This window comes from Carlito syrichta, unplaced genomic scaffold (genome assembly GCF_000164805.1).
Source record: "Carlito syrichta isolate Samal-C Ts95f unplaced genomic scaffold, Tarsius_syrichta-2.0.1 Scaffold316362, whole genome shotgun sequence".
Taxonomy (NCBI): domain Eukaryota; kingdom Metazoa; phylum Chordata; class Mammalia; order Primates; family Tarsiidae; genus Carlito; species Carlito syrichta.
This window is the reverse complement of record NW_007260458.1, coordinates 1,485,543-1,510,686: the sequence shown is the minus strand read 5'-3', so window position 1 is coordinate 1,510,686 and position 25,144 is coordinate 1,485,543. Positions and strand designations below refer to the sequence as shown.

The following is a 25,144-nucleotide window of genomic DNA, read 5'->3' as shown; positions in this document are numbered from 1 at the left end:
CACTGGAGTGCAGTGGCCGTTCCCGGCCACCGCAGCCTCACCTGCTGGGCTCCGGCGATCCTTCCGCCTCAGCCTTCCGAGTAGCCGAAATTACAGGCATGCGCTACCATGCCCGGTTGATTTTTTTATTTATTGTAGAGATGAGGTCTCGCTGCCCAGGCGGGTCTCGAACCCGCAGACTCAGGCAATCCACTCACCTCAGCCTCCCAACGGCGCGGGATTACAGGCTGAGCCACCGAGCCCGGCTTGTTTTGTTTTTTAATATATAACTTGACTTTTCAAAATTATTTAAGTAAAACAAAAACTAGTGGGAAAAATATTCCACAGAGAGGGAAATGTTTGGCCGTGTCACATGATCAACCAAATCAGTATTGAAAATGTGCATGGGCTTTTTCAATACCTAGTCAGCAAGAGCAGGTTTGTGCAGTGGTGAGGGCTTCCAAGAAGTAGTGAGGTGGAGAAATAACCAGGGACTTCCTTCAAGAGACTTGACTGTAAGGTGCTGAGGAAATCACTGACAGTATTAGAGAGCAATATAGGATTATGAAAAAGTTTCAGGCAAGTGGCTTTTGTTTGTTTGTTTTTATAATAGGTGTTTTTGCCTTGCTGAATTGATTGGTCTTTTAAAATTTGGTTCTTGCTTTCAAAAGTGGCTTGTAAAGTTCTTCTCATTTGAATATCAGGACAAATTATACCATGTCTGGGTTTTTCTGGTGCTTACAATACTTGAATCCGCTGATTCGAATTATCGCTTTATAATATGCTAAAATCCCATGAATGTTTGCATCTCTTCTTACAATCCATTCTGTTTCATTCATACTATCTATTCATGTACTAATTCTAAACTGTTTCAGTTTCCAGAGCATTATAATATACTTTGATATCTTGTAGAGCTTGTCCTATTTTTCTGTTTTTCTCAGATTATCCTAATATTGTCAATGCAAACATACCTTCTCGTTATTTTACCTGTTGATTCGTTTATATTTCTTAAAGAACCTGAGCATCACCTTTCAGTTTTTTTGTTTTTGTTTTTTCTTAAATCCAGGTGGGATCATTAACTGAATTTACATTATAATTCAAAATCATTTTTTGGAAAAAATTGATATGTCCTTCGATTTGAGTCTGCCCAATCTAGAGTGTGGCACATCCTACCATTCACTCATCCTTATTTGTGTTTCCTTAAGTTAGTTATCACAGCGGTCTTAACATTTCTCACTAACTTATTTCTAAATGGTCTGTGGTTTTGTTGTCTTTTCTCTTTTTGGATGATTAGCTTAGTTTATTGCTAATATAATTCTAACCTTTGACTTCTCCTGAACAGTCAGGAGGTCTGGCAACGTTGAGCCCTCATTTCTACCTGGCAACTGTGAGCTGTTGCTTTCAGTAGGACACGCACTTTGACAGCTTACCACAGTTGGCTCTGACCCTCTCCACACATTGCAGTTACTTGTCTGGCCCCATAGGCTGATGAGTTTAATTTAGGGTTAGGTGAGTCATAGACAAAGACGTTGACATCACTGCTCATTGCTACTGCTGCTGACTCTATGGCATCACCAACTCTGGTTCTTGCCTGTCTGGTTTCTCTGAATATGACCGCTCCTGCCTGACCTGTGGAACTTGCCAGATCCTTCAAGCCCTGTTTGCTCCTCTGCAACATGCCCTTGGCCTCTCAGACCAGAAGCAGATGCCAGATCCTCCTGCCAAGCCACACCCTCCACAGCCTTGCCCTTCCTGGTCAGAGTTGCCCCTGCTCCTTATCTGAGCAAGAGGTCTAATGGGGCTGTAAGTTTTCTTCTCATCCACGGTCTTAGTTACATATGTGTACATGTTTTCTCTAAAGGCCTATCAGTTAGGAGATATGTTCTAAACTGAAAGTTTTCTTTTTTAGATCATTGGCTTTATCATTTCTTACTTCCTCCTGCCTGTGGTATTGCTTACCCCCCAAATCTCTCTCTGCTCTGCCCCATTTATAGTAAGGCCATGTAAATTACAGACAGGGGCAAGAGAATTTCTAAGCTACCAGTTGAATCTTGACTTATTATGACCACATGGATCACAACAACTCTAAGGTAAAGATTCTTAAAGAAGGATTATATTATGACTTATTAAGATGCTTTTATCACATATGTTTCTGTGATTTGTAGCGATATCAAATTCGCTGAACACACTGCTCTTGCATCTGCAAACTCAGGGGAGCTCACTCATTTGCTTGTTTTTAGCGTATTTCCTCCAGAGTTCTCTATGCATAGGCTTCCCAAAGGTACATTTATTATTTCCATTTAACTTGTTGAATACTTTCATAGTATTTTTCTTTTTTATATCCTAAATCACAGATCATCTTCCAGCATTCTACTGAGAACTAATAGTATGCTTAAACTGTCTCAAGTTTATTACTGGAAAATTATTCTGGTTGATTCAAGATTTTTAAATATGTTTTTTCTATTAAGTGTATGCATATGAAAAACAGGCTATAATTAGTGTTCTTTCCAGAGATTTCATATCTGTTTCATATGATTCTTTCACTGCTGAACATTAAATTATTGTTTACCACGGATGTGTCTTCTCTTCGGGATTTGGTTTTCTGTAACCTTTCTCTTTCAAGAGTAAAGGAAAATATAATGTCCTTCCATCCATCCATCCATCACTCCATGATGTGTGTCCGTTCCGTTGACAGTTATTCAGTTTGGGTTCGTCACCTTGTTTGTGGCCTCTTTTCCACTGGCCCCTCTGTTGGCTCTCGTGAACAATATATTGGAAATAAGAGTGGATGCCTGGAAACTGACCACCCAGTTTAGACGCCTGGTGCCAGAGAAAACACAAGACATTGGAGCGTGGCAGCCCATCATGCAAGGAATAGCAATTCTGGCTGTGGTGACCAATGTGAGTAGACCAAGACTTTATAGGGTAGAGACCATGAAAGCCCAAAGATGCATTAGAGTTGCTACCTAAGGAATCAAATGTTTCGTGTTTATTTTTTAAAGGGAGAAAGATGCTAAGAATATCATCCACATAAACAGTCTTTTTGTTATATAACTAATTGTTAAATGTATTTTCATTTTATTATTTTTGACTGTCAAGACCTCCTACACAGGTACTGTTATTGCTCATTTGCTAGTTTTTATTCAATATGAGATATGGTAATGATACTAATAATAAGTACTAATACTTTTGATCCTCATATAACTATAAAAAGTTATCCTTTTTCGTTTTTGTAATGTAGATAGAAATCTATTTATTTAGAGTTTAAGGATCCTAAAATAATACATTCTTCTGTACTTTACTATTTATTCCAAAGGTAACAACTTAAAATATTAATTTTGATGATAAAGTATTATTACTTTATGAATTCCTGTGTTACCTTGCTTGTCTCCGGGGCATTGGTTCTTAAAAGAAATAGGTTCAAGGTGGGTTTCATCACTTTTCCCACTCCATCCAAGGTTGCTAGATGCATGCTAGTCATTGACTGAACAGCCTCATGCCCTGCCTGTATCCCAGCCTCCCAGCCATGAGGGGACATAACTCAGTTGCATACAGCCTATATTCATTGATTGTGGACCAGTTAGATTATGGACCAGTTTTTGTTTGTTTTTGCACAGGCCAACAGGGAGCTCTTGGAGCAGTTTTCAAGCCAACCCATCAGAGGACCTCTTTTCCTGAAATGCCCTTAAAACCAGGACCATTTCCTCCTTTTTTTTTTGAGACAGAGTCCCACTCTGTTGCCCAAACTGGAGTACAGTGGTACGCTCACGGCCACCTGTAGTCTCACCCTGCTGGGCTCAGGCAATCCTTCCACCTCCGTCTTCCAAATAGCTGGAACTGCAAGCATGCACCACCACATCCAGTTAATTTTTTTGATTTATTGTAGAAACTAGGTCTCACCATGTTGCCCAGGCTGGTCTTGAAACCCTGGACTCAGGCAATCCTCTTGCCTCTGCCTCTCAAAGTGCTGGGATTACAGGTGTGAGCCACTGCACTCAGCTATTTCCCCCACTTTTAACTGGCACTTTCACTCCTAGTCCATCTTCCCCAACAAAGTGATTTCCTGGTTTTAATGTCTTAAGCCCCACTTGCCCTGAGTCCTAGCCTTTTTCCACAAGCACTTGCAGAAACAGAGCAGAATTCAGAGGTGCCTGTGAGCTCTGGATGAGGGAAGTTACTGAGCACTGCAGGCTTTGGAGTCGGGTAAACCTGAGCTCTAGCTCCCAGCACTCCAGCTCTGAGCTATGCAGTCTTGAGCCAGGCCCTGGCACTCCAGGGCCTCATTTTATCATTTGTAAAATGAGTGATTCCTTGCCACATGTTATAAGAATAGTACATACCACAAAGAGCAGTTAGGGAATTCAGTGAGTGAATGTATGGAATGCATAGAGCCTAGTTCTTATTGAATGTTAACTGCTGTTTTTTTATCATCTTCATTACTCATCATCGTCACCAATAGTGACTCAACTCTTCTGGAACCCAACTGTCACCACCACATCCCAGAACCCTCAACTTATCTGAACTGCGTGTTAGCTCTACTTTTTGGAGAAAGTTGCACATCACACACAAAACCAACTGCTAGAGTATGTCAGCTACCATTCATCCAAATAGCCTGCACCTTCAGCATCTCCTGTACTACAAAATGAAGACTGATGTTCAGAAATCTGACAGTGAGGCCTTTCAAGTTCCACAGTCATAAAATAATGAGTCTGTCATGTTCAATATGCTATACTACACTGAGCAGGGCAGGAATGTGGGCTTGTATGCTTTAAGAACATTTTTAGCAGCAAAGTTGGAGACTAAAAGCATTTTTGTTTGGCCTTCGGCTAACCAGAAAATTCAATGGACTCAAACTCGCCTTTTCCCCAGCCTTCCAGTATGATTGTATTAGGTACCTCTTGCCAGTAGCCATGCCATGGCTCCACTCCATTAGCACAGATGGAGGACTGGCTGTTTCCAAGGCTCCTCCATGTGTGTGTATGTACAGACACACAACAGCTAATTGGTACTATTGGTTCTTATCCAATAATGGTTTTTTCTTATAACTTACCCTAGCAAAACTGCTTATTAGATTTGTGACATTGATTAAACTATTGACAGTCCTTTTTTCCATATTATTAGGATGTGTTACACTTCTAAGATGCGGTGTACATACACATACACATGTAGGCAAGCATCAAATGTGTGTCTGTGATCCCCTCACATGTATAACCTCAACCCCTCCAATACCATATTTGTGTCTCTACAACCTAATGTTCACAAAAGGGAGGAGAAAAGAGGCACCAGGGATGAGAGTGGGCATCAAGCAAGAGTTTGGTATAACATCATTCATTTTAAAGCTGCTGGTTCAATAAATAAGCTGAATTGACATTGTTGTATCATGCCAGAGCATCTGCTATTGATGACCAATTTTAATTTATTTTGATATAAATGGAAAATTGTGTGCAGAACAGCATGGGAAATGAAGCACCCTGCATTTATTTGTACCCTTGCTGCTTGTCTCTCAGAGCAGCTCAATTCAAGAGGAGAAAAGTATCTTGTCAGAAGACAAGAGAATTATCTTCCTCGTTGGAATTTTTGTAGCTTCCTGACGCACATCTGCAGGTGATTCTATAAAAAGATATAGTTGAGTTAAATGAAAACAGGAAAATTTAATCTACTGAAATCTGGAAACAAGCAAAGTAGTCTTGCCTCACCGCCACTACTGACAGGCAGACATACACACACAGGGACACACACATACTTGTACAGACACAGATTTTTCACATCAGAGGACATGACAGAGCTGGTTCTAGTGAGGGAAATTTTGCAATAGAAATGCCCCTTAGTTGTTTTTCTTGCTTTGCCTGAGATGTTGCTTGTTGGTTTGTGGTCTCACTGTGTCTAAACCATATGTTCCAATAAATACTATTAAAAATCATGTTAGGCCAAAAATATGTCTGTTTTTCTGTTTCAGTTAATGACAGAATCATTTGGCTTTTTATTCACATTGAATTTAGTTTAAAATAAAAATCTTTCGCCTTCCTTCAAACCAGTTTTAAACATTGAAGAGTTTAAAGCTCAAATTAAAGGATTTTAGAGAAAATTCATAATAGCTTTACACATATACAGGTTTATGATTGACCCATTTTTCTTTAATCTAGGAATATACTAAACTTTATGTTACTTAATAGTTTATATCTTTATTCATTTAACCATTTGTAAGTCTAGAGACTCAGACACTAGATCTAACTAAACAGACATTATTGTTTGACAGTGGGACTTGAACAACCCCAATGTAATTTTTTGCTACCTAGATTTTATTAAGTATATGTTGAGAGTTTAAAAATAAATCAGTGATGGGATTGACTTACCTAAACAAGTCAGGATTTTATGGAGGAAATAATTGAATTTGAAGGTCATTTCAATTTAGATCAAAGAAAATCTATTATTCAGTTTATATTCTGTTTTTATGAAAAGCAAATGATTAAAAAAATAAGTTTGGGGATGATTATTTATTCTAAGGAAGTATATAAAGCCGAATTATTTTTTATAATACTGACCTTAGTATTACATCTATAAAAGAGTCTTCTAGGCCAAATATGGTGGTTCATACCTGTAATCCCAGTACTTTGAGAGGCCAAGGCAGGAGGATCATTTGAGGCCAGTAGTTCAAAATCAGCCTGGGCAACATAGCGAGGCCTCATCTCTACAATAGTTATTTAAATTAGCTGAGGACTGGTGGCTCACGTCTGTTAATCCTAGCACTTTGGGAGGCTGAGGTGAAAGGATTACCTGAGCCCAGGAGTTCAAGACCAGCCTGGGCAACATGGCAAGACCTTGTCTCTACAATAAATTAAAAAATTAGCTGGGCATGGTGGCACACACCTGTAGTCCCAGCTACTTGGAAAGCTGAGGCCAAAGGATCATCTGGACCCAGCAGTTCAAGGCTATGGTAGCTGTGATTGCACCACTACATTCCTGCCTGAGTGACAGAATGAGACTCTGAAAAAATAAAAAAATAATAAAAAATTAGCTGGGCTTGATGGTACACATCTAAAGGCCTAGCCATTCCAGAGGCTGAGTCAGGAGGATCACTTGAGCCCAGGAGTTAAAGGTTACAATGACCTAAGATTGTACTACTGTACTCTAGACTGGGCAACAGGGTGAGACCCTGTGTCTTTTAAAAAAAATTAATAAACTCCTAAACCATGAAAGAAAAATTACAATTATATCAAGTAGAGCTCTAATTGACTGAATTTTATTATAATTTTTTAAATGCTAATTTACATATAATATATGCAAACATCTCTTGAGCTATCCACAATACCCTAATTTACAATTACTCTGAATAAATGCGTGTCTAAAAAATATAACAGGCAACTATCAGGCCTTTGCATTTGAATGGCAGATGGACTTCTGGACATTTCCTTAGAATTAAGAATTAAAAGACCAAAGGAAAGTAACATTCTACTTAAAAATTGCTGCTCAAAGATTATAGGATATTCACTAATATTACTAATTTCATAATTTCATAAGAAAGAATTAAGTTTTATGAATCTTTAATTTTAAAAAATCGCTTAATGGAAATAGTAATTCTGGCATATTTGCTAACAGTAGCTATAAAAGATCTAAAATAATTCCCCCTTTATTGTTTTCCTCCCAATATAGGCCATGATCATTGCTTTCACATCAGACATGATCCCCCGCCTGGTGTATTACTGGTCCTTCTCCGTCCCACCCTATGGGGACCACACTACCTACACTATGGAGGGGTACATCAACAACACTCTCTCCATCTTCAACATCGCCGACTTCAAAAACAAAAGCAGGGGAAACCCGTACTCTGGACTTGGGAACCATACCACGTGCAGGCAAGTTCTGTTTCACCCATTTAAAAATGCACTTCAGCTTTAAATGGGTATTTCTTATGATATATTTCTGTTTGATGTCGTTTAAATCAAACTGCCAGAGACATTTTTTTTCCTGTTGCTTTCTCTTCAGTCAAAAAAGAACTTTCAGACCAAACAATAAAGCAAGATTTGAAGATTAGCGGTTTAAATGCTTACAGATAGACTGATCCCACAGAAAAGTCTTATTTCTTAGAAATGGAGAAATATCAGGAGTTCCAAAAACCAAGATAATTCCATTGTTAGCACTAATGTGTTCTTCATGCACAACCTGAAGGTATTGAATAATGACAAACTAGCACCCTCATTTAACAAAAACAAAGATGAGAGGTGTAAATACTTCAACTGAACAGCATTCCCTAAAAATTTTTTGACGTTCTCTGCATTGATTTCAATGGGTGATGAGTTCAACTGTGGACAGTATACACTAGCTAAATTACCAATTGTTAACATTTTTTGACTATAGATTATAGAAATTTTTTCCCTCAATCATAGAAAGGAGATTTTTTTTTTTTTTTTTTTTTGAGTTGGGGTCTCACTCTGTTCCCCAGACTGGAGTGCAGTGGCCGCTCCCGGCCACCGCAGCCTCAACCTGCTGGGCCCTGGTGATCCTTCCACCTCAGGCTTCCAAGTAGCCGGAACTACACCACACGTGGCTACTTTTTGATTTATTGTAGAGACAAGGTCTGGCCAAGTTGCCCAGGTGGGTCTCAAACCTGCAGACTCAGGCAATCCACTCGCCTCGGCCTTCCAAATGCTGGGATTACAGGCTGAGCCACCGAGCCTGGCCAGGAAGGAGATTTTTAAGGGAGACTTTAAAATTCATTTAGCCTAACTCTTTAAAGACTTCACTGATTCAAATTCTTAATAACACAACCAAGAAACCAGAAATAAGTCCAAAATAAATGTTTCAAAGTCACACAATGGAATCTCTTTAGAATTCTTCATTGAATCTGCTTGCTTTTACTTTAAATAATTCTAATCAAAATTAAACTCTTTTAGATCCAATAGATTGCAGGCAAAAAATTAAGAGATTTTCTACCCAAAGAAGATACACTAACAGCAGTAATGCTTGATATCTGACAACAAAAAATTAGGTAAAAAAATTATAATGAGCAAGTAGTACTCTGTATAAGGAGGGACAGCCCCACAGCTGAGTGAACCCTGATGGTACCACTATATAAGTGTGTTCATTATCCCCAAGACAGGAATTATTTTAGTTACACTCTTCTGAGAAAGCAGGGATAAAGCTCTGGGAAAACATAAGAACTTTCGTTCTTTTATAAAAGTGGATTCTTTTTTACAAAGAGGGAATCCATTATTGCCATCATTCTCTGATTACATGTATTACTGTAGTTATTTGAGGGTTTTGTTACTGAATTGGGCTCTAGGAGGAAATTTATATGGTGTCCAATTTAAAAGAGCATTGAATCAAATATGACTTTTTATATGGAGCCTTTGTTTACAATATTTGACCAAAAAGATTTGTCTCCTGATTTGTCTCCATTTTGTTTCCAGGTATCGTGACTTTCGAAACCCACCTGGACACCCACAGGAGTATAAACACAACATCTACTATTGGCATGTGATTGCAGCCAAGCTGGCTTTTATCATTGTCATGGAGGTAGGAAAAATATATATACATTTTTTTTTTTTTTTGAGTTGGACTCTCACTCTGTTGCCCGGGCTGGAGTGCAGTGGCACACTTTCAGCCACTGCAGCCTTGACCTGCTGAACTTAGGTGATGCTTTCCGCCTCAGCCTTTCAAATAGCTGGGACTTCAGGCACGTGCCACCATGCCCCAACTAATTTTAAAAAAATTTTTTTGTAGAGATGAGGTCTCACCATGTTACCCAGGCTGGTCTGAAACCCCTGGGCTCAGGTAATCCTCTCACCTCCATCTCCCAGAGTGCTGGGATTACAGGCGTGAGCCACTGCACCCAGTGAAAAGTATATTCTGAAATCATTTATATGGCTGTATACTTACAGACCTTCTATAAAATGTTACCAACTCTGTACTTAAAACATATAATACTTTCTTCCTTATCACTTGCTAATAATTATTTCAGGACATATGTTAATCAGTTTTGACCTGAGAATACACATAATGCTCTCATTAATTAAATGAAGTTGGTTATCTGCTTTAAAAATTAAAACGCATGTTATGTACAAGGGAGATTCAGATTCATTCAATTCAATATTAACTGAGTGCTTTTTTTATTATTATTATTTGGGTCATTGGGCAGCATGTTGGGCTGTTTAAAGCGTTCATTCAAAATGAGTATGATGTCATCTCTTCCCATGAGGAACTTTTATTGCTATGATAGTTTTATTCATATTATTTTATTGTATTTTCATAATATACCAACTTCTTACAATGTTTTGTTATATTCCTAGAATTGACCAGCTCTGAAAAATAACTAAGCTATAAATTTGCAATTGATCTAGCCAGCTTTTCTGAGTGAATAACTATTACCAAGTTACAGAACCTCAGAAACTGCTTCATAGGCATGGTCCCTTAGGATTGCATTAAGCTGCAAGAAGCAAAAAACCCAGTCAATAGTGGCTTACACAAATAGGTTGATCCTTTTCACATACACATAACAGAATTCACAAAAGTAGGTGGTTACTCCTGCATTAATGCCAGCTCACTGATGTAAGTGCCATATCTGATTCTCCAGGTTTTTTCTTATGTAAGCCTGCAATGTGGCTGCTGCAATTCCAGATTACATATTTACATTCAAAGCAGGAAGAAGGGTGATGCTTGCCATACCAGATCCTTTTTGGTCAGGAAAGATGCTTTTCCAGAAGCCCATACCTACCTCTCATTGGCTAGAACTATTAACACACGGATCCTCCTAAGCAACAGTGGAAACAGGTGGATTTCGTTTGCTCTGAATAAAATCAGAACCAGTTAGACTACCTAGCTTTGATACTTTTACTAGTTTGTTTTTAATGGCTACAAAACATCAACAGAGAAAGAAAAATAGGTCATGGTTTGTTCACCATCATAAGTGGATTTCTGACATACAGTATCTGATATATCAGCAAGTGCCACTAGTTTCTATTCAAATGCATAGTTGATGAAGTGATTGAACTTCCGCTTTTAATGCTATGGTGGATAAGATGCTTTAAGGGACCATCCCACTGCAGAACTTCTAGAACCAGGTTGAAACCTAATTCCTTTTGCATTTCTGGACTCAGAGAGAGGAGAATCTACAAAGAGTGAAAATTAGGTAATGGGTTTAAATAGAGCAGTGAGCATAAGCATTCCTGAAGTGCAGGAGGGCTCTGAGAGCAAGTGCTGTTATTCATCAGTACCTCCATCTCCGCTCAAGAAGATCAAGACTTAGGTCAGAAGGTAGGTGGGAGAGCTGAACTTGAGACTCCTAGATTAAGTCAGAGACCCAAAAAGGGCTAAATTTGTCTCAGAGCAGAAATCAATGCATATCCTCTCTGGGGAAAAGTGTCCTCAATTTAGAGCCCAGGATTGTCTCAAATCAAGATAATCAGGCCAGGTGCAGTGGCTTATACCTGTAATCTCAGCACTTTGGGAGGCTGAGACAAGAGGATTGCTTGAGCCCATGATTTCGAGACCAACTTAGGCAAAATAGCAAGATCGTGTCTCTACAAAAAAAAAAATCAAATATTAGCCAGTCATGGTGGTGTGTGCCTATAGTCCCAGCTACTCTGGAGCCTGAGCCAAAGGATGGCTTTAACCCGGAGTTTGAGGCTGCCGGGAGCTGTGATCATGCAACTGCACTCCAGCCTGGGCAACAGAGTGAAACCCTGTCTCGGAACTCACTAAGATCGGCAATGACAAGAGGCAATTTAAAAAATGAATGAGATTTGGACCCTCAATAACTTCAAGATTTTGTTTGAATTGTCAGATACACAATGTAAGTTAACTATATATGAAAATGTTTACACAAATGGTAGAGTTTAAAATGAGCAAACCACAAACTATAGAAAAATTATAAGGCAGTTTTGAAAAAACAAGTGGAACTTTTTGAAATAAAAGTATATAATTATTGGAATGAAAAAAATTAACACAGATTTAAACAGAAGTTTAGGCATATATGAAGAGAGAAGAATTGGAAGATCTAAAAATATCACCCCTTGATATATCACAGGGAGATAAGAAAATGGAAAATATGAAAAGGGTTAAGTGATGTAGAATATGGAGTGAGAGTACTACCATAAAAAAAAATTATGGAAGCAGAAAACGGATACTAGAGGAGAGCCAAATACTTAGAGAGATAACTGGCTAAAGTTTTTCCAGAATAGATAAAAGACAGTTCACAGAACAGAAAGCATGACATGCATCAAGTGGAATAAATAACAAATCCACACTTACACATATTGTAAGGAAAATGCAGCACACCGAAAATAAGATCGTAAAAGTAACCAGAGAAAAAAGAAAGATTACTGACAAAGAATCTTACTACAAAGTAAGACAAATTTAGAATGAGAGAAGACTTTTTAACAGCCACAGTGGAAGCCAGAAGAGTAGTCCAATGTCTTTTTTTTTTTTTTTTTTGAGTTGGAGTCTCACTCTGTCGCCCAGACTGGAGTGCAGTGGCACTCCCTGCCACCGCAGCCTTGATTTGCTGGGCTCCTGCGAACCTTCCACCTCAGCCCCAAGTAGCTGGAACTACAGGTGTGTGCCACCATACCCGACTGCTTTTGTGATTTATTGTAGATATGAGGTCTCGCCAAGTTGCCCGGGTGGGTCTCGAACCCGCGGACTCAGGCAATCCACCCGCCTCGGCCTCCCAAAGTGCTGGGATTACAGGCTGAGCCACCAAGTTCAGCTGCCTATGTCTTTAAATGCCAAAGTAGGTAAACCAAGAATTACAGCAAAACTTGAATAATTGAAGTCTTTTCACAATGAAAACACCAGAGAGTGTCGTTTTTCTTTTCCTTTTTTTCTTTTTTGTTTTGAGTTGGAGTCGCACTTCGTCGCCCAGGCTGGAGTGCAGTGGCACACTCACCCAGCGTCGACTTGCTAGGCTTCGGCAACCCTTCCCCCTCAGCCTTCCAAGTAGCTGGACCTGTAGGCGTGCCCTACCATGCCTGGCTAATTTTTCATTTATTGTAGAGACAAAGCCAAGTTGCCTGCGGGCTCAGGCAGCCACTCTCCTCAGCCTCCCAAAGTGCTGGGATTACAGGCTGAGCCACCAAGCCTGGCCTCTTTCTTTTTGATAGTGTGGTTTTATAGGAGAGTGATACCACACTTTTTAGAACAGATCATTTCACTCTTACACAAACTCCTTCAGAAATCAACAAAAGAGGAAGGACTCTCCAAGTTATTTGGTGATACTAAGAGTAGCCTGTATCCTAAAATCAGACAATAATAGAGGAAAGAAGATTAAAGCCAATCTTCCTATTACATGAATGCAAAGATTTTTCTAAAATGTGCAAACTGAGATATGGATATGTAAATTTGTTTCACTCTGCAGTAAACCGTCACTGAAAGTCATTGATAGGTTCTTGGAAACTGAGACTTTACGATAAGGGTGAATAACAAAATCATTTTTTTCTCATCAACATTCTTGTGAAATAACATTGAAGGAAATTATGTTATTTGAGGACCTGCTGTACCTTGCCATTTTGATTAAAGTCACAGTTTCCAAGAAACTATTGATCATGTTAAGTGAGAACTTACTGTAGTAGCAATTTTACTGTATATATATCTTACAATATCATGTTGTATACCTTAACTATACACAATAAAATTTTATTCTTTAGATGTGCAAACTGAATCTAGCAATATATTTTTAAAAGGTAATATCAGGGCAACCCCCTTAGGTCCCCTCCCACTCTAGAAGCTTTTCTCAATAAATCCAACTCAAAAAAATAAAAAATAAATCCTACTTTCAAAAAATAATAATAATATCACACCACATTGGCTTTACCCAGAGACCCAAGGGGTGGCATAATTTCACATATCTACAAATATTACTTACCTCAGAAATAGATGAAAGAGTAGAAAAACTCCTCTTTCCTACAATATCATCCTTCGTCATTTGACTATATAATTTCCATTATCAAACATACCGATATCTCATCTCAAAATAAAATTCTCTCCATCCTTCCCTCACGAGTGCTGCTTCATTCTTTTCTTCTCTGTGCCAAGCACTCTTGAATAATCATTCAAGTGCTTGCTGTCCACAGTTCCTTGTCTCTCGTCTCTCTCTTCCTGTGCCCACTCAGTCATGCTTTCACCCACTTTTCCATTCTTTATTACTTCATGGAAACTGCTCTTGGCAAAGTTACCAGTGCCCAACGTGTTGGCAGATTCCTGTGGTCACTTCTCTGCCCTCACATTACCAAACTTAGCAACATTTGACACAGCTGGTCACTCCCTCCTTCTGGAAAGTCCCTCACTGGGCTCCCAGGAAACCACTTTTTCTTTCTTTTCCTCCTACCCCTTTGGCCATTCCTTCTTAGTTTCTTTGCCAGTTCCTTTCTTCTCTTAATGATGCTGGGACTCATCCCTTGGTTTTTCTTAAGAACTCTCTCAGTGATCTGAAGTGTATCAGCTTAAATACCATTTCTCTGCCAAGTGAACCTAAAGATGGATACTTCCAGAGCACCCCTCTCCCCAATTCAGCCCATGAATCTAGCTGCCTACCTGGCCTTTCTGCTTGGAAAGCTAACGTATCTCAAATCTACTGCCCCACATGCCTATATTTTCCTCCACACCCTCCAAAATCCAGTCCTCAATCTGTTCTATCCATAGTCTTTCCCTCTTGGCTATGGCAGCTCCGTCTCACCATTTGCTCAGACCAGAGAACTTGGATCCCTTCTTGTTTATTTATTTGTGTGTGTGTGTGTGTGTGTGTGTGTGTATCTCTCTCTCTTCCCCCACCCCCTCCTGTCTCCCTCTTCCCCCTGCTTCTCCCTTCTGTCCGCCTTTCCCACTCCCCCTTTCCCCTCCCCACCCTCCCTCTCCCCCGCCTTTCTCCTCCCCACTTTCCTTCTCCCTCTCTTCCCAACATGCAATCTGGTTGGCTTTTACTTTGAAAATGTATCACTACCCACTTACCAACTCTGCTGCTACTACCAAGTCAGAGCCACCATCATTTCTTGCCTGAATTAGGGCAAGTCTCCTAATGGGCTTCCTCTTGTCTTCCTCCACCACTCAGAGCCAAAGCCAAAGTCCTCAGTGTCCTACAAGGCCTCACACAGTCCAGCCACTTCAAAGCCTCTCTGATGTCACGTCTCTGCTCCTTACACTCTGCTGCGGCCTTGCCATGCTGGAATGCACTATGGAGGCTTTCGCCCCACGGACTCTGCACTGGCTATTCCCTCTCCTAGAAGGTCTTTCCTCCTGGCACCAGCATGGCTCTTTCCCTTGCCTCCTTCAAGTCTTTGCTCAATCAAGCACATCCAGCCTAATCTATATAAAATCTACACAAAACACTCTTCATAGCATTCACAGTACCTCTGACACTGCTTTACAGTTGGCTTATAGCACATTTTAATGTTTAATTTAATTATGTTTATTGCATATTGTCTCTATCCCCTTGCTAGGCCAGATATTTTTAAGTGGTGACTAAAAAAATGAAAAATATTGAACCTCATTAATAATCAGGGAAGTACAAAGTAAGACTAAAATGAATAAAATTCATTTCACTTAGTTGGTTTTTTTTTAAAAATGTCTGATGATACCAAGTGCTGATAAGGATATAAAACAACTGAAACTGTCACACACTGCTGATGGGGGTGTAAGCTGGTATAACTGCTTTGGAAGAATTTGGTTTTGATCTTGTAAAATTGAATATTCACATGACCTAGGGTCTCAGCATTTCCACTCCTAGGTTTATACTCTTGAGAAACTCTTACAGATGGCTCTGCAATATCCAAGCACAATAATATTCACAGCAGTATTGTTCCTAATATCAAAAATGGAAACAAGCTCAATGGCTGTTGATAGGGGGACAGATATAGTGTAGCCACACAGTGGAATATTATACTGCAGTGAAAATGAATGGACTAGTTACGCACAGTAGCATTAATGCTTCTTAGAAACTAGTTGTGAATGAAAAAAGCAATTTTCAAAAGGCTACATACAGTATCATACTGTTATAAAACTCTAATCAGACATGACTTTTAGAGAGATATATATTTTGTTAAACTGTTTGAAAAAGAAAAGAGCTCACCCAAGAGACACGTTCTTGCAAGAACGATATTAAAAGACCTGCTTCACTCTACCAAAATAAAAAATAAAAGAGAATGATACACATAACAGTAGTTCAGATAGGACAGTATTTACTTTGGGGGAAGCACAGGGAGCACACAGAATACCACAGCATTGTCAGTGTCCTTGTTTTTAATTTTAGTGGTAGGTTTTTGGTATTCATTTTATTTTTATCCTTTATAACTAATGTGTGTGTATACATATTAGATATACTCTTTTCTACATATCAAATATTTTCTAAATGTGTAAAGTAGCCATGCCATTCATTTTACACGATGGCATCACGGAGTGGGTGTATGTATGCAATGTACACTGCCTTGTCCAGGAAAACTGCCATAGTGACTAGCAAGAATGCATGAAAGGAACCCTGTGTTCCTCTCCATTTCTTTGTGATTGATATTTTTCTTCTTCTCTCCCTTAGCATATCATCTACTCTGTGAAATTTTTCATTTCATATGCAATTCCCGATGTATCAAAACGCACGAAAAGCAAGATCAAGAGAGAAAAATACCTAACCCAAAAGCTACTTCACGAGAGTCACCTCAAAGATATGACAAAAAACATGGGCGTTATAGCGGAGAGGATGATTGAAGCAGTGGATAACAATTTTCGACCAAAATTAGAATAAGAACTTTATGTTCTGAGAAGCACTTTAAGGAATTTAGCTCTGTCAAAATATATTATGAATCACTAATGAGAATCTTTAAGTTAAATCACTTTGGCAAATATGAGTCTTAACTTTTGCCATTTCCATGCATATTATTTTTTCAGTTTCAGCTAGTGATGCAGGAACCGGAAAATGTAAAACTTAGATCAAGAAGGGCATAAAACTAATCACCTGGAAAACCTAAAATATTACTTTTTTTTGATAAATTGGAATTTTAGTAATATAGAAAACGTCTCCTAGTATGCTCAAAAACCGCCTCTTGTAAAGCAGAATTACTTTCATTTCTTTCTATTCTCAGGCACATGATCTCCCTTATTTTTAGTCAGCATTTCATTTCTTCACTTTGCCAGATCTGTTCCAGAGTTGTCTTTTCCTTACTATCATTAGAGACTTAATAGTTCCATGTGATTAAAAATAGCTAACTTGGGATTCAGTCTGAATGCTGTATTAAGTGGCAAATAGACTCAAGAATTCACAGAATGTAGGTGTATTATCATATACCTGCAGAAAGGAAACCTCCGTTAATCAGAGGAAATAGTTTCAGTCTTCATTTTGGCCTGTCTTTCCATCCCAAAGAAATACTCTTAGTGGATTAGAATGAAGATAGCAAGATTTTGAAGCATATTTGTGCTAATCCACAGTGACACCTTTTATCTTCCAGGAGCGCTCCTGGAATGTTCTGTGCCTAATCAATGTTGACTGCTTTGCAGATCTCAAGGGAATAAGATGACAAAAGTAGGGAAAGTTACAGATTCAAATAGAATTATAACTCATGTTGATCTGGATAATTAATTTATCTCTTCTAAAGATGTGTAGTTTCTTGGGGGGGAAATGGTATCACATGATTAAAATTATATCTTTATCAACATAACGGCCTAGAAAAGATAATCCCATCAATTTCCTACCAGTTGACTTTTATTCATTAGATGCTGGCGGTGCAGTATTACACATCACCAAGCGCCTTCATGAATGGCTCGCCAAACAGCCATTGTGGCATGATGATGTTTTGTATGGTCAGAAACAGCAAGTGCACTAATTGTGAACCACGCTAATTGCGGTCCTTGTGTGCCTTTTGTCAGGGAGTCTGCGTGACTTGGCTTATTTCTATATGCCAAAGTGGTCAGCATACCAAAGCATCTGCCATAGTGAATGTGGTTTCCTGGCACCCTCCATCCCCTTATTCTGGGCCCAGTAACTCATTTGTAATTGTATGATTACACCAGAGGCAGGAAAATACCCAGATTATTCTGAATCAAGAAAAGAGACTGAATCAAGAAAAGAGACTGGAACTTCCAGCCTCTAGGGCTAATCAGGCAGTTTAGGGCAATAAAGGAAAATGGTTTGGTCACAAACACTATCATTATCTCGAGATTTCCTCCATTCCACTGTGCACATCCAGCCCCCTCAGTTTTGCTCAGCCTAGCAGGCTACTCCACTCTACTGCCTTTTATGTGTCAGGAGCTCTGGAGAAGACACGGAGCCAGCACCTCTCATGCCCCGCCCGGTACCAGGTCAGTGCTGGGTGAAGGAGGAGGTGATTTGTGGCATGTTGGTGCCGGGTGGGCCTCCACCCACTGGAATGCTGTTAAATGCTCAGGTGCCAAAGGAGTCAACCTAGCAGCATCCCAGCAGAAGAGGAAAGTGAAACACGGTTTGGTAATCAGATTTTAGAGGCTTGTTATATATACTACAGTAGCTTAACTCTAGATCACAATTTTAAGTGCCTGCCATGAATGTCTTTTTTTAAAAAAAACAATATTTATGTAGGATTCATCAAAGCAGTATTCTGGGCTTTTGAATTGTCCCAGTGGGTCAGGGACAACATTTCACTGTCTTTCTTGATCATGTTAATTGTGCAATACAGAGAGTGCCCAAAACAGGCCGCATGAGGTCTGACGCACTGGGACGGAGAAACAAATTTCTTCCCACCGGAGGAAACTGTTTTTCCTCCAGCACAGCCAAGATGGGAGTGCCACTGTCCTTTCTTCACATCCACGATACTGGTCCCAGAAGTGGGTGCAGCTTCCTCTCTCTTACCTCTCCTCCTCTGAAGTGTGTGCCTATCTCCTGGTGTTTGAATTGGGCAGTAACTCGCTGTTAATGTCAGCACAGAAAAGGAAATGTTTTTACCTTATCTCCTTGTATATATGATAAAACTTCAAAAGAAATGTGCATAATATTTTCATAGCCCCAGAGGAGAGAATCCTCTTTATAGTATAAAATGTGCTGCTGTGGACAAGAGGGGGGGAAAAAAACCTCTTCATTTAAAAAAAAAGGCATCAAGTGTGACATGTGACACTGCTGAGGTGCCCAAAAGAGCAAAGCTGTAGTGGAGACCCAGGGTCACCATGCCATCCACAGTGTTGATGTGAGCCCAAGGCTGACTGGTGGGGATGAGGAAGAACCTGAGGCTGTGTCTGCAGATGACAGTGGCTGCCTCTGTAAGTGGGAGTGTGACACAGTAGCCTCCCAGGGAATTGATGGAGAATCTGGCCCTTGACATGACCAGTGTTAACCACTAGCGAAATATTAGCTTTATATCCTTTTGTAATGCCTGTGAATTTTAGTGGAAACATTAGACCACATACTCAGGGGATTTGTCTTTAAACATCCCTCAGATATTTTAGCCTTTGTCATTAGGAAGGGAAAGCTGTCATTTTTATTTTAAAACTAAAAGCCATCGTGTCAACTGTTGGTCACCAAAGTCTTTTTATTGCACATGCGTCTTAAATTTCATAAAACATTAATTCACAATAGGGGTCAGAATGGGCTCTGTTGTTAAAACACTTCTTATCCCATTTTCTCATGTTCATATTATGAGATATTTGAGATGTTAAATGTGCGAACAGCTTGACTAAAGTAGAAATGAAATATTCATGATGCTTTTCATACACCGTGGCATAGGATGTAAAGTTTGTAATTAATGTTTGTTAATTTCTGTGCATTTTAATATTCTTTTTATAATTATGAGCATTTTAATAAATTCATTTTTACAAACAATACTGTGGTTTTCTGTATTTTATTGTCTTAATTTTTTTTTTTTTTGAGTTGGAGTCTCGCTCTGTCACCCAGACTGGAGTCCAGTGGCCGCTCCCGGCCACCGCAGCCTCGACCTGCTGGGCTCCGGTGATCCTTCTACCTCAGCCTTCTAAGTAACTGAAACTACAGGTGCGCGCTGCCACGCCCAACTAATTTTTTGATTTATTGTAGAGATGAGGTCTCGCCAAGTTGCCCAGGCGGGTCTCGAACCCGCGGGCTTAGGCATCCACTCATCTCAGCCTCCCAAAGCACGGGATTACAGGCTGAGCCACCGAGCCCAGCCATCTTAAATGTTTTTAAAGAAGAGAGTAAATATAAGGATGACTCCAAAAAAATCGGAATTATCTTTTGGAGCTCCTTGTAGTATACTTATTTGTTTCTGCAGATCAAACGGTCAACCAAAGTTTTCATCTGGAAGTTTTGAGAAGATTGTAGCATGATTTGCAGAAGACACGTCTGGAGTTGTGGCAAACAAGTGACTGATTCTTCCACCATGACATCATACCTGCCTACACCATGCTGAGTGTTTAGCCGTTTTTGACCAAAAAACTACAGTGACCTCCCCAGGTGCCACCCTCCCTATTCACCTGATCTCGACCCCAAGCTACTTTTTGTTACCCCAATGAAAAACGTCCTCAAAGGGAAGGTTTTTGCCAATGTGGAAGTGGTTAAACAAAACACAGCAGAAGCAGTAAAAGGCATCAAAGTTGATGAGTTCAAAAACTATTTTGAGCAGTGGAAACAGTGCTTCCATAGGTGTATTGCATCAGAGTACTTTGAAGGTGACTGAAGTTTAAGCATGTAAGAATAAATACACAGTTTTTTATAAATTCTGGAGGTTTTTTGTAGGGGTCTCTCATATATATATATCTGCTACTTTTGACCAGTTGTGTGTCACTTAAGATAACAAATGTGTACTTGTGTAGATATATATACGATGATATTTTTTACAACCTACTCTTGCTTTGGAACATGGTTTTTCTAGCGGAAAGTGGGACTTGGGTTTCAACCAAGGCTGCTCCACACAGCTGTTGGAATCAAGCCCTGTGCAAGACACAGAGCATGGAAACCGTGGGCGCTGAAGACCAGCCCACCTCTGCTCACCATGCCTTATGTGGCATGAAGGTGTTTTCCGTTTGCTAAACCATGATTGCAGAGAACAGTGTCATCCAGAGAAGACACGTCTCTACAAGTAGGCACTGTATGGACTTAACAGTGACCCCGTTATGGTCTGAGTAAATGCTCGGCTGCTGTTTCTCAACACCACTAAATCAAGAGGGAACTGGCAGAAAGAAGTTTATTTCTGAATTCGAATTCTGGCTCCTGGTATTTATGGAATAGTTCTACCTAGATTTCACAGTTCATTTGTATAAGTTTAGGGTTGCTGGCACCTGTACACATTTCTACATGACTGACAGAGCATAGAACTAAAGTTGCAGCTACATTTTGTTAACAGTAACATTTATGGTCTGCATTTCCTGGTGCCCACTACGAAAAGGTAGTTTACAGTGTTATCAGTAACACCAAACTGAATAGTTGGATAGCCTTGCCATAGAGTAAGGGAGTTAATAGCCTGTTGCAAAGTAAAACATCATTCACTACCACAGTATTGATTAGTAGTTATATAAAAAGTTATATAAATTACAAAGCGTATAGTTACAGAGGTACAATATTTTCAAATCTATGACCACTGATAAAAGCGGACAAATAGGGATTCATTTCTCTCAGTTGAGGGAGTGCAATCTGCAGGGGGCCAAGGCTTCTTTGAAGTAACTTAACAGGGAATGTATAGGAGATAAGGAGATATGCTTTCTTTTGCTAATTCTCAGAAATGTAGGTACATGCAGGTAAACAATGTTATGCCTTTATTGAAGGGTTGTGGCAAACGGACAGACAATAGTAGGTTTTCCTATCAGCCCTGGGCACAGAAAGGGGAAATTTTGGATAAAACATAAGCTCATTACAAAAATCAACCTTTTCCTTGTCCTAAGCAACACATAATAATCTGGATTTTACTCATTCTATCCCTTTGATTTTTCTTGATCAATGAAAATGTCAATAGAGATTACTGTAAGTCGAATATATTTCATAACTGGGCCAACAGGAAGAGAAGCCTTATCTGAGCTCTAAGTGATACTCGTGGGACAAGATCTAATAGTGGTCTTCCCTCTTCAAGCACTGTAAACCTAGCAAAGGGGCAATTTGAAGTTCATTTCTAAAGCAAAGTACCCCCTTCTTATTTGGGGGGAATGATGGGTTCTTAAATGGTATTTATCTGATACCCACCAGGCACTGGGCCAGGTGTTTTCTTACACATTATCTCACTGCCAACATGACTTCATTGCAGAGACTTCAAGTAGCTTTAAAAAATTTTGTTTAAAGTATATGGTTATTAAAAGAAAGAAATTATACCAAAGTCTCTGCATGGAAACCTCAGGCCCAGGGCACTCCCCCAGATGTCTCGGTAAATGTGAGCTGGGGCCATAGAACAAACTCTGTGCCCAAAAAAGCCTTAAGAGATTTGCAAGTTATATTCAGTGTATTAACATTGCAGATCTGGAAAGCTAGTTATTAAGCTCAGCCCAAATCCTTTTCTATTCATAAATGTAGCAAATTTTACCAATTGCTTTTTACAAGCCTTTTGAATAATGTTTGGTTCTACTTGCAAATTTAATGCAATGTGTAAAATATCTGTCATAGCATTTGTAAACTTAGTGTGTTCCATTTCCTTTTCCAATATGCCAGTTGTCTGACCAATAGTGACCAAGAAGACATTGTAACTAGCAAGTCTACAAACTCTTCTTTTTCTTGCTGCCTTCTCTCTGGCAGATTTCTTTTGCAAAACACTTCATTACTGAAAAACTGAATATACAGACAATGGCTAGACCATTATAACAATAGAACTCTGAATTAGCAACAGTAGAAGCTCTTAGCAACCTGCCTAGGAAACAAACCCTTTATCCACAATCAGCCCAGAAAGCCAGAAAGCTATAAGACTTACAGAAAGTCTAGTAACAATCCTGAAAGCCAAACAATACCTTCTGTACCAACTGGTCCAATATGGCCAGGACTTGATGAATAACTGGCAGCCTTCCTAATTTTTATCTGTTTGCCCCTTAGGACAATTAGAGAAAGCCAAATATGCCCTCCTCACCAAGCACAGGGGACATTCTCCTTCTACTTAGTCTGTCTACAGTGTCTCCATGCCAATGGCCTCTAACTGGAAGCCTTCCCTTTTTTTTTTTCACTATAAAATTTTCCCACTTCTCTGCCAGCCTTTGAGTCTCTGCCCAAATACAAGTGATAGTGGCTGACTCCCTTGTTATATATATAGCAAGCTCTGAATAAATACCTTTGCTTATTTTCATTAGAGTGGTCTTTGATTATTTCTACATTACTACTGATACAAAGGGAGTCATGTAGGACAGATACTAGGAAGTGTTACTTTGGCTAGCACTGGACCTTGAATTATACTGGGGTTGGTGAAGGAGGGGACTGGCAAGAATGGCAAATGAGTCTTCTAGAAAGGTAGATTAAATCACCAGGAATGGAACATACCTGAACTTAACACAGAGGAGTTTGCCTTTGAGAGGGAGATTTCCCTTCAGAAGGGAAAGCTGGAGGCAAGAATCTCCATCTTTGTCCCTGCTGAGGACTAATCTGCCTTCTGTCCCAAAGTGCTCTTTGAACTTGAGCATCTTGGGATTCAAGTTTGGTGGCAGTTCTCACAAATGGGGAGCTGCCATGCAACATTCCTGAGGGGAGAAGGAGAATTTACCTCACCCAAGGCCTTCAGATTCCATGGGGCATTCAAGCATGAATTAGAGGGAAAACAGTGCTAAGACAACCTGCCATGGCTGTGACCATTTCTTTCAGGGAGATGTTTTCCTTTGCTCATGAAATGAAGGTTCTGCAAATGCTCTTAGTAGCATTTCCCAAAGAAAACGTAGGTAAGGTAGATGGCCCTTTAAATCCTTTGCCTTGATTCCTAAAACAGTTCGCACATGGGCCACTTTACAATGCCAGGATGCTTGGATTTTTGTCACTTAAACTACTGGAAGGCACCCCTAAGATCTTGTCCTACCCTTCATTTCTCATTCACACATCTGAGTGCTTTGCCATGATCATACCTGATTCTTTTCCTTAAAACCACTTCGCATGAGAACTCACACATGTAGACTGTGGACCCTAATGTTGTCCAGAGTGGATAAGCACTTTTATGTAACAAAACACCCTACCATTACTTTTTCCCTTTTCAGTGTTTTTGAGGTGAGTCAGAGTGATAAATCGCTATCACCTAAGAGGAGGCTATGGGTAAGTGACCTGTCCTGCGGCACAGAACAGACTACAACACTGGCTGCACCAAAACCCAAGGGCTGAACTCACCAGGGGGCCTTTTCTCCCCCGCTTTTTTTTTTTTTTCAGTTGGTCTCACTCTGTCGCCCAGGCTGGAATGCAGTGGCACACTCACAGCCACTGCAGCCTCAACCTGCTGGACTCAGGCAATCCCTCCACCTCAGCCTTCCAAGTAGCTGGACCTACAGGCACGCGCCACCATGCCCAGCTAATTTTTTGATTTATTGTAGAGACGAGGTCTTGCCAAGTTGCCCAGGCTGGTCTCAGGCAATCCTCTTGCCTCGGCCTCCCAAAGTGCTGGGATTACAGGCTTAAACCACCACACTTGTCGACTTTGTTTTTAAATCAACAAATCAAATTTTACCATAGCAAGAGGTGGGAAATGAAAGAAAGGACCCCAAGAAACTTAGAATAATCTTATTTCACATTTTGCCTCAGCATAGCCACTTTTGCTTAGACTGACACGCCTTGAATCTAGCCCAGTAGACATAAATAGATAAATTTCCAATAGGCAGGTTTTAGACATTTTACTGCAGGCCAAGCTGGCAGCCTACCCCGTCCCCTGGGCAAATCTCCATCAGATGCAAGACAAGGACAGCCCAACCTTTCAATGAATGGTTTAGCATAATAATCTCTAAGAAATTTTCAGGTAAATTGTTGAAAGCAGAAGGTCAAAGATCACCCCTTATCTGGCTGAAACCTTAGAAATTATAACAAGATCACCTTTTTTGTGAAGGAGCTTGTGGACTGGAAACGTCTGACAGTTCTCTTACAGAAAAAAATCTCCAGCCAGGCTTGGTGGCTCAGCCTATAATCCCAGCGCTTTGGGAGGCTGAGGTGAGTGGCTTGCCTGAACCCATGGGTTCGAGACCCGCCTGGGCAACTTGGCGAGACCTCATCTCTATGATAAATCAAAAATTAGCTGGGCGTGGTAGCGCGCGCCTGTAATTCCAGTTACTTGGAAGGCTGAGATGGAAGGATCGCCGGAGCCCAGCAGGTCGAGGCTGC

The 25,144-nt window shown here is 40.0% G+C and overlaps 1 protein-coding gene across 1 annotated transcript in view; it reads left to right on the top strand.

The window, feature by feature from the left end:
- ANO6 (anoctamin 6) overlaps positions 1–17,052 on the top strand; it is a 137,073-nt gene extending 120,021 nt beyond the window's left edge. Inside the window, exons 17-20 of the mRNA XM_008074185.2 lie at positions 2,675–2,880; positions 7,630–7,832; positions 9,387–9,492; positions 16,496–17,052. Of these exons, the coding sequence (XP_008072376.2) occupies positions 2,675–2,880; positions 7,630–7,832; positions 9,387–9,492; positions 16,496–16,702 (722 nt within the window). The 3' untranslated portion in view covers positions 16,703–17,052. The remainder of the gene's footprint in view (positions 1–2,674; positions 2,881–7,629; positions 7,833–9,386; positions 9,493–16,495) is intronic.
- Positions 17,053–25,144: the final 8,092 nt, after the last annotated feature.